The following is a 10,581-nucleotide window of genomic DNA, read 5'->3' on the forward strand; positions in this document are numbered from 1 at the left end:
TTTTATAAATTTTGTCGAGAGAAGGGAGAAAAGTCGAAACGAGTATACACGATTCCTTTTTTATCGATTCAGTCTTTCTCATTTTCACCGCTTTTTCATTTTTATTTTCATATTTTATAATTATTATTTTTATAGACATTTTATATTTTTTTCTTTTGTTGTAATTATTGAAATGGCAGAATATACAACATTACTAGTATAATTTGCAATAGAGTAAAAAACTATATGTTAAAAAACGTAATGAACGTTTATATCAAATTTTATAATAAATACTGTATAAAACAAATGTACTAATAAATTATTTATAAACTTGTAATTATTTATAAATTTATTATAATTATATTAACTCGTGATCGATGACTTATATTCTATTTGTCGCCATTCGATAAAGATCTATACTTTTTTTTTTCAGTTTAATCATTGTGTATCTTCGTATTTTATTATATCAGTGTAAGATGTGTTTTGTTGCAATTTATCTGTCTTAGAATGAGATCTCGTGTGACTATGTATTTATCGACGATATATTTTCTTCACAGTCACCATTCCATTTGGCCGAATCTTCCTAGCGTTATTAATCTCCTATAATCCTTTGGCCGCTTAAGTATGCTAATTGAGGATAGACGGCTACAGATGTGTGTTAAACGACTAGTATTACTTGCGCGTGTGTCATTCAACGCTGGTGCTCTAACTAGCTCTTACTCCTGTGAACCGTGCTTCTGTGCTACCATGAAGTTCAGCATAGAGTCTACCGCTTCGTACAACAGCATTCATCCAGCTTATCATTATACCGAGCAGTTTGCTAATAATGGAGAAACCTATAATGATGGCACTAAATGGTACGGCGTGTTCTTAGCATTTCTATCAGGAACCTTCTTCACCGTCAGCTCTGCTCTGGTTAAAGCGATCCGCAACGTAGATCCCATGATTCTACTGGCCATTCGTGCCGTCGTGCAAATTTTAACAATGGCCATCATAGCGTGTAAATCGTCTAGCAATCTCATGGGTCCATCTGGTCAAAAACTACTTATACATTTTCAGGTAAAATACTTTCGAATTTAATGAATTGCTTTGTCAACTATGACGAATGCTAATCCTGAAGGCAATCCGCAAAAGCAAAATATTAGTACTACTCCGGAAGATTGGAAACAAATTCAATTAAAATACTTATAGCAGATTCATAATTATTTATGTTCACATTAAATTAATTCATCTGACTAACTCAACAGAGCCTGCTGACATAATTTGATAACAGATTGATGGCAGAAACTAAGTAGAATCTGTAATAAGTTTCATTTAAATATATGTAAGTAAAGATGGATAAATCCTATTTGAAAAAATATGAATAAATCCTTTTTTTGCTATCAATCTTTTATCATACTCTATCAGTAGATTTTATATTTTTGTTATCAAGCTAATGATAAAAATTTTTAGAGATATGTAAAATCTATTTCCACAGATTTAGTTATTTAAAATGTGAGCATTTTCAGATATACATGGTGTCCCAAATTACCTTCACAATCTCTCGTGAGGACGTAGAGCGGATTGAGATGAACACAAAAGTCCTATACCGTTTTACAATATTCGCAATAATAGTCAAGAAATTAATTGTGAAAGATTAAGGAAAAATGGTTGAAGGAGGAGCGCTCGTGACTCAGTAACATAGGCGAATGTTAGCGAGCGGCAAATGGTAAATCAATGTGCCATTTCCTATGCTTATATCGTTGAGATTCTATGTCTTGCCGTATCGCTCCGAGGCGAGATGTAGGAGTGCAGCGATATAAGCAAAGGTAGTGGTGCATTGTTTTTCTAATCACCGCGCGCCGACATCCGCTATATTACTAGATTCGCGCTGCGGCTCGAGCGCTCCTCCTCCGACCACTTAGTGTGCGTTTTTTCTTAATCTTTCACAATTAATTTCTCGACTATTATTGCGAATATTGTATAACAGTAGGACTTTTGTGTTTATCTCAATCCGCTCTACGACTTTACGAGAGATTGAGAAGGTGATCTGGGACACTGTATATATTATAGGATAATCCATTGAAATCATCCCACTTTTTTAGCAAAATGAAGCATACAAAAAAAAGAAGATTGCAATAAAAACTGTACAGTTTCAAGAGAGTTATTTGATATAATACTATAACATTAGATTTCTACGGTCAATGTTACGACTAGTTAGATTTAATCCTCAGAAAAGCGTGACATGTAGGATCAGCATTCGCGCCATTGTTAGCTGTATACCGCTTACTCCAGCATGAAAGAGGCAGGGTTTTAAATCCTTTTTTATTTTCATTGCGACTTCCCAAGTGGATAATGAATCGCGCCATCTCGAGTGTTAAAGTTGATTTTCTTGAACAGAAACTTTCATATTTTATTGTATATTCAGATATTTATACTAATAGTTACTTTCTTAACATTCCGCTATTAAGTATCATTATAAATATCCACCGCGAGATGCACTTCCGATACTAACAAAGGAGAAAATGATTTTTATTAATTTTAATGGACTTTAAATATATTTTAAAGCAGCAAAAATAATTATAAAAAATATTATATTTATTTTATGTACTTATTCCAACATTTAGGTTGAGAGTTTTCAAGAGGTTGAGAAATAACCCTTCAAAAACAACTTTCTCGACAACAATGAAAATTATTTTTTGTTTACATTTATCATCTTCAACCCTCAAATTCCACACTCCGACCACGTATCCGTAACTTCCATACTGGTGCAAATTTGGCTTTTATGTTTTCAATCTTTGATATTATTATGAAGGATAAAGAAATATTAAGTTGTTATGTTTTTTATAGGAAATTTTGTAGGGAATCGAGTGGTAAAACTCAAATTGTGTAAACGACAAATTTATTTTAATGGTGAAAATTAAGGTTTTCGTAAGAGAGATTTTAGAAACTGACTTTTTTTAATTTTTAACCATATTTTTTTAATTTAATAAAATTCAATTACTTATATAAGTGTTTAAAGTTAACACCATGTACTTGAAGAAAAAATTATTAGAAATTGAATTAAATAAAAGGAAATATTTTTTACGTCAGTTTGAAGTTGGACTTTTTTTAGAAGGAAAATAAATAAAAATGCGAGACATATGTAGGAAAATATCATTTAATTGTTACATTCTACGCATAAATACGAGATATATACATAGAAAAACGTTTAATGAAAAACGTTTCTTACAATTGTATTCTTAAAAAACAATAGGGATAAAAGTGTGGTGCATAAAAAGTAATAACATTTATATATTTTTTCATGAAATTTAATTTGTAATAAAAACTAGTACATACATAAAAATACTTATTTTTAATTGAAACTAAGCAAAAACTTTGTTGAAGAAATAAATGTAAAATGTTACTAGCATTGATTCCTAATTCGCTATTTCTACACAGGTGCGAATTCGCACCAACTCGAATTTTCATAGTCGCTACTTTGTCTGTTTCGGCTAGAATAACTCCGGAAACGATTGCGTCGTACACAATAGGGAAAACAAGTTTTTCGTAGTGGGGGCAGAGGGATATATTAACTTGCTGACAGATGGCAGCAAAGTGAGATTTTTACTGGTGCGAATTTGCACCAGTGTGGAATTTGAGGGTTAAAGATAAGAGATATATAAAAAATGTTTTATAAAAGTTCTTTTTTTATGATTTTTTATATTTCTAGGGGCCTCCTAGTGGAAGCTAAGAGTTATGTCATTGCGATTGATATATAAACAAACTTCTTGTACCGCTCTCGGCATTCGGAGGTCACTTCAATATTGATCTAACACTGCGTCTATTAATGAACGGTTTTTTTTCGAGACATTGAGATAATTATTCTTTTTTAGCTCTCTGCTTCTCTGATTTTTGTGCGTTGACCTCCGTTTCCCGTCTGCAAATTTGTTTTTTCAACGACATCTTATTATTTTGACTCCCATGACGGACAACTGTTTTATTGTATATATATATTTGTATTTTTCTTGTTATCACTGAAGAGGGTCTGCGAATTAAATCGAAACGCGTTTGAATAATTTTACTATATTAACCCACACAACAGGAATGTCTTAAATATATTAGGTGGTAAACTTAGTTCCTGCGGCTCACAGTTAGATGACGTTAGTTGTAGGTGTAATTTATTTTGACATCTGAAACTGGCTGCATTTTAGAGGTTAGACATTTGTCAATAAAATTCAGTGCGAAGAGATTCATTTAAGCGAGCAGTGCTATTTTTTCTTTTGATTAAATATGGAACGTGATAAGTTGTTTTTTCGACATGTGCTGCTTCATTACTTTGACTTGAAAAAAACTGCAGCTGCAGCTCATAAATTGCTTTTCGAAGCTTATGGCAATTATGCTCCATCGGAAAGAACATGCCAAGTATGGTTTCAGCGATTTAAGAGTGGTGATTTTGATGTCAATGATAAAGAACGCTCAGGCCAACCGAAAAAGTTTGAAGACACCGATTTGCAGGCATTATTGGACGAAAACTCTACTCAAACGCTCCAAGAATTGTCTGCAGCATTAAATGTTACTCCGATGGCTGTTTCCAAACGTCTACATGCTATGGGAAAAATTCAAAAAGAGGAAAAATGGGTACCACACGAATTAACCGCAAATGCCATTGCGAATCGCTTAAACATCTCTATTTCTCTGCTCGCCAGGCAGAAAAAGAAGAGTTTTTTGTGGCGCATAGTGACTGGCGATGAAAAATGGATATACTTCGATAATCCTAAACGAAGAAAATCATGGGTAGACCCTGGCCAACCATCGACATCCACACCAAAGAGAAATATTCATGGCCACAAAGCAATGCTTTGCATTTGGTGGGATATGCACGGCGTCGTTTATTATGAGCTACTCAGACCGAACGAAAGTATCACGGGGGATCGATATCAATCACAATTAAACCGTCTGAATGAAGCATTGTTGGAAAAAAGGCCAGCAGTAGCCAGCAATCGACGTAAAGTCATGCTTTTGCACGACAACGCTCGACCACACGTTGCCAAAGCCGTCAAAGAAACACTGATGCAGCTCGAGTGGGAAGTTCTCCCGCACCCAGCGTATTCACCAGACTTAGCTCCTTCGGACTATTACTTGTTCCGGTCGATGCAGCACAGCTTGGTAGATACACACTTCAGAAATTACGAGGATGTGCGAAAATGGATCGACGAATGGATTGCATCAAAAGACCAATTGTTCTATCGTCGCGGAATCTACGCGTTGCCCGAAAGATGGGAAAAATGTATAGCTAGCGAGGGAAAATACTTCGATTAATGTATTTTTTGCTTTTGATGTCGAAATAAATGGGTTTTTTTAAACAAAAAATCGCAGGAACTAAGTTTACCACCTAATATCATAAGGATATCTTGAAGATATCACATATCCCAAATATATCTTTAGGATATCCCTATGATATATTTTGGACACCTCTGCTGTGTGGGAATAAAATATCCCTCAAATGTAAATGAGAGTTGTCACTAATTTTTATTAGTCTTATGGCGCTATAACAGCTGTGCCTGAACTCATATTGGCCCTTTATTCTACTACTGATTAGTTTCATAAAGAGTTCTTTCTTCCTTATTTTATTTGAATAAACGCGGGCTGAAAATATGCGTTACCAACAGATTCATTTCTTTAAATTTTTATACTTTATTTCACTATATTTCGGAATTCCACTTTCTAAACAACTTAAGACCCTTAACTATTTAGAGATGTCATTGGTTAGAGTCAAATTACAAACTGTATTTCTTCGCAAGTGCATTATAAACAATATTATTCCCCAACATCTGCAGCGGATTAGAGACTGCGGAATACTTTTACACAATAAACGTTTTATGGACTGTATAACTCGTACGAATGAAATATTTGCGAAACGATTGTTGCAAGCCGAAATGACAGATTGCTATGCGCACACTTATTTTTTGAAAATGCGTATTGGTATTCTTTCTAAGAGTCTTCGTGTATCGCTTCCGTTGCTCTTATGGCGTAATTTTTGTAGGTTGCACTTTGCAAGGATAGAATATTTTTTGTAGTGAGGAGCGTAGACTCGATGATAAGTTTGGATCTCTTCTTGGTAAAAAGCGGGAGACGGTTATCAAAAGTTTTAAATCTATTGATTACCACTGCACAATTTCTTTGTCTACAGTGTTAAATGGGAGACTTAGATCACATTCGAACATGTCAACAAAATATGTCAACACAACATGTCAACAAAATATGTTTTTCTAAGGAGTCTTTGCCGGTTACAAATAACGCTGTGAACTTGCACGTCACTATTGACTTAAATATCTATATACTTAAGTATCGTACACTAAAGGCACCTGACTTATTAACTCCACAAGACAATTGGTTTATTAATTTGTCATCGGTCGACATACCACCTAACATTCAAGGCCTTTTGCAGTTGGGCAACGGTTTCAGTTTTCCGCCTATTAACAAGAGATCCATACTTGTTGAATTTATAAAACAGCTTGAAAACAACTTTAAAATGTGCAATAAAGACGGGAAAGAGAAATTGAGGAGTCTTTTACGCGAGTTCCTATTTTACGCGACATCCGCACATACATACCATCTTTACGCCATGAATTTAAACATCTTTTGCATATTTTTGATGAAGCCATTTTTTTACCAGATCTTTCCCAGACTTATTATTTACAAGGGCTGATAAGGGGAATATCACTGTTACCTTGGATAGAGATGTTTATGTTAGGAAAATATTGACGCTACTAGAGGACCCAACTACCTACCAGATTGTCGGACGGGACCCGACTAAAAAAATTATGTCAGAATTGCGTAACACCTTAACTAAATGGAAGAATAAGTCTTACATTGACAATGCCATTTACAAATTTTTGCAATCTAGTGATGGCACCCTTCCGCGAGCTTATGGTTTACCCAAGATACACAAACTTGATATCCCATTAAGGATTATCGTTTCTTCCGTTAACATTCCATACAATTTAGCTTTATTCTTACATAAGCTTATTTTTTCCAAAACCCTGTCGGCAAATAGTAAAATAAGAAACAGTCAACTTGATTTTGAACTGTAAAATCTCTTTCCTTTCTATATGTGAAAGAACATTACAAGCTGCTTTCTCCTTATGTGGTCTCTTTATTTACAAACATTCCGCTCGAACTAGCAATAGCCGGCGTCGAAAAACGTTGGTGCTTCATCGAGACCTCTACGAAGATTCCGTGAGAGGAATTTATTATAGCACTTAAATTTGTTCTTAATTCCACATATTTTTGTTTCAATGGGAAAATTTACAAATAGACTTTTGGCAGCCCAATGGGTTCCCCTCTCTCTCCTATTATTGCAGATATTGTTTTACAGGATTTAAAAGAGAGAGCGCTTCAAATGATTCCAGTTCCTTTGTCTTTTTATTTTAAATATGTTGACGATATTATTCTTGCAGGCCCTTCGACTCTTATTAATATAACATTTTACATATATTCAACTCGTTTCACCCACGTTTACAATTTACAGTTGAGCTAAGCGAGAATAACAAGATTAATTTTTTAGACACCTCTATTAACATTATTGACAACAGAATTATTTTTGATTGGTATCATAAACCAACCTATTCAGGCCGATACCTTAATTTTGGGTCGTTTCATCCCATACAACATAAAATTGGTACCATCATAGAGTTGGTTAAAATTATTTTCTTGAACCATCCTTCTTACCATTCAAAAAATTTTGATTTTGTTATCCGCACTCTAGTACGAAATAGTTATCCCATTGAACTTATTTTTAGAACAATTAATAAACGGCTATCTGGACTTTTTAACAAAATTAATTTGATTAAGGCTGTCGATGGTTCTTCTACAAAATCAACCCCACGTTTCTTTATTTCCATTCCTTATATGGGAAAGATTTTGGACAAACTTGGCAATATTTTTAAAAATAAAAATAGTACTCTTTGTTTTTCCATTATTAATAAACTTTCGGGCATCATTCGCGTTCATAAAGACGAGCTACATCATTATCTCCATAGCAATGTTGTTTACATGCTTGAATGCAAAAACTGTAGCTCTACTTATGTCGGTCAAACAAGCAGAAGGCTCTCGACGCGTATATCTGAGCATAAACGTTTACCGAAGGACCTAACTTCTGACCTTTCGGTTGTCCAGGAACACCGTGTCAATTGTGACCATGAGTTTTGTTGGGATGATGCTAAAATCTTACACAATGAACGGCTCTATTTTAAAAGAATTATTGCCGAAATGATTTTTATTAAATTTCAAAAGACGGCTTAAATTCGCAAATTGACACCGAAAATTTGGACAACTATTATAACGCGTTGCTTAGTTCTATTTAACATTAGATTTTCTGTATATTGGTCTCGTATTTAGTTTTTATGCCATTGCGATTGATATATAAATAAACTTCTTGCATCGCTCTCTGCATTCAGGGGTTCACTTGAATATCGACCTAATACTGCGTCTATTAATGAACGGTTTTTTTCGAGACATTGAGGTAATTATTCTTTTTTAGCTCTCTGCCCAAATTTTCACCCTTACCACTGTTACTCCTTTAATTTTTAATTTTAGACTTTTACATCACGGCACTCTATTAAGTGCTTCGTTGAGTAACGGATCTTATATTTAGGCTAACAAGGACGACTTCCACTATATGTTCTTTTGGTCTCGAAAGATTTTCTAAGTTCACTTTTTGTTTTTTTGGCGTTGACCTCTGTTTCCCGTCTGTGAGTTTGTTTTTTCAATGACATTTTATTATTTTGACTCCCATGACGGACAACTGTTTTATTGTATATATATATTTGTATTTTTCTTGTTATCACTGAAGAGTGTCTGCGAATTACCGAAACGCGTTTGAATAATTTTACTATATTAATAAAATGTCTCTCAAATGTAAGTGAGAGTTGTGTCACTAATTTTTATTAGTCTTATGGTGTTATAACAGCTGTGCCTGAACTCATATTGGCCCTTTATTCTACTACTGTTTACTTGCTTTTCCTCGCAGAATCCAAATATGTAACATTGTACAGGGAGTCCCATTTAAAACTTTGAAGTTACTCCTCGCCCCTCTTCAAGGAGGACCAGAAGTAGATTTTTGTTTACGTAGTTAAAAAGGCCCCTCGAATATATGAAACTTTCTCGTAAACAACTTTTTGATAGAATAAATATGTTTAGAGTTATTAGCTTGTAACTCTTTACTTGGGCCACCCTGTATAACTAAAATTTCTTATTATATAATTACGAAGGATCAAGAAATATGCATTGATATGTAACATATATATATGTATATAATACATAATATGTATATATATAATACAAATGCAAGTTTATCTAATACGAGGGCTGCTCCGTAAGTTTTGCGACTTGGCAACACTGGCGTTGCTAGGTAAAATTTAACCTTACCATCAAAAAGTTTGACAGTTTGGAAGATTTTTTTACTTGAAACGTTTTGTCGTACGGAGGCTACTTGTATTGTTTACAGTGACTTGAAAATTGTGTCTCAGCGAAAAAATGGAATTAACACGAGAACACTTTCGTGAGGTGATTTTTTACGACTTTCGACGTGGATTATCGAGACAAGAGTGCATCGATCAACTTGCTTCCACTTTTGGCAATGAAGCACCACACAAGGCCACTATTTGTCGCTGGTTTAATGAATTCAATCGTAGTCGTAATTCGCTCACCGACGAACCTCGCGAAGGTCGTCCAAAATCAGCTGCTGTGCCAGAAAACATCGATGCTGTGCGTGAATTGATAATGCAAGATCGACATGTGACATACCGTGAGATTCAGGCATCCCTGGGTGTTGGTATGAATTGTATACAAACGATATTGCATGAACATTTGGCCGTAAAAAAAAATTTGTTTACGTTGGATCCCGCATAATTTGACAATTGCTCAAAAAAAGGATTGTGTAAATTGGTGCAAAAAAATGCTGAAGAAATTTGATCGAGGTGCGTCAAATGCCGTATATAACCTCTACACAGGTGACGAGTCATGGATCTATGCATATGAGCCGGAAACTAAACAGCAGTCGACTGTGTGGGTCTTTCAAAGTGAACCTAACCCAACAAAAGTTGTTCGTGCTCGAAGCACTTCGAAACAAATGGTCGCCTGTTTTTTCGGAAAAACTGGTCATGTGGCAATAGTACCTTTAGAGAAACGTAGAACGGTCAATTCTGAGTGGTACACAACCATTTGTTTGCCTAAAGTCTTCGGCCAAATAAGGAAAAACAACTCAAGTCGACGAATCATTCTTCACCATGACAATGCGAGCTCTCACACATCGGCTCAAACAACCGCCTATTTGACCAATGAAAACATCGAATTAATGTGTCATCCACCGTACAGTCCTGATTTGGCACCCAATGACTTCTTTTTGTTCCCGAACATCAAGAATAAACTGCGTGGTCAACGATTTTCGACGCCAGAAGAAGCGGTTGATGCGTTTAAAACACATGTTTTGGAGGTACCACTTTCGGAGTGGCATGGATGTTATAATAAATGGTTTGAGCGAATGCAGAAGTGTATTGATCATCATGGAGAATACTTTGAAAAACAATAAAGCCATTTTCAATGACAAATTACCGTGTTTTCCTTACTAGTCGCAAAACT

At 34.9% G+C, this 10,581-nt stretch overlaps 1 protein-coding gene across 1 annotated transcript in view; it reads left to right on the plus strand.

Moving 5' to 3' along the window:
- Positions 1–726: 726 nt before the first annotated feature.
- LOC116853007 (solute carrier family 35 member G1-like) overlaps positions 727–10,581 on the plus strand; it is a 119,150-nt gene continuing 109,295 nt past the window's right edge. Inside the window, exon 1 of the mRNA XM_032833855.1 lies at positions 727–1,038. Coding sequence (XP_032689746.1) covers positions 727–1,038 — 312 coding nt within the window. The remainder of the gene's footprint in view (positions 1,039–10,581) is intronic.

Source organism: Odontomachus brunneus, unplaced genomic scaffold (assembly GCF_010583005.1).
Source record: "Odontomachus brunneus isolate Ranch 3 - 2012 unplaced genomic scaffold, Obru_v1 Obru_scaffold_266, whole genome shotgun sequence".
NCBI classification, from domain to species: domain Eukaryota; kingdom Metazoa; phylum Arthropoda; class Insecta; order Hymenoptera; family Formicidae; genus Odontomachus; species Odontomachus brunneus.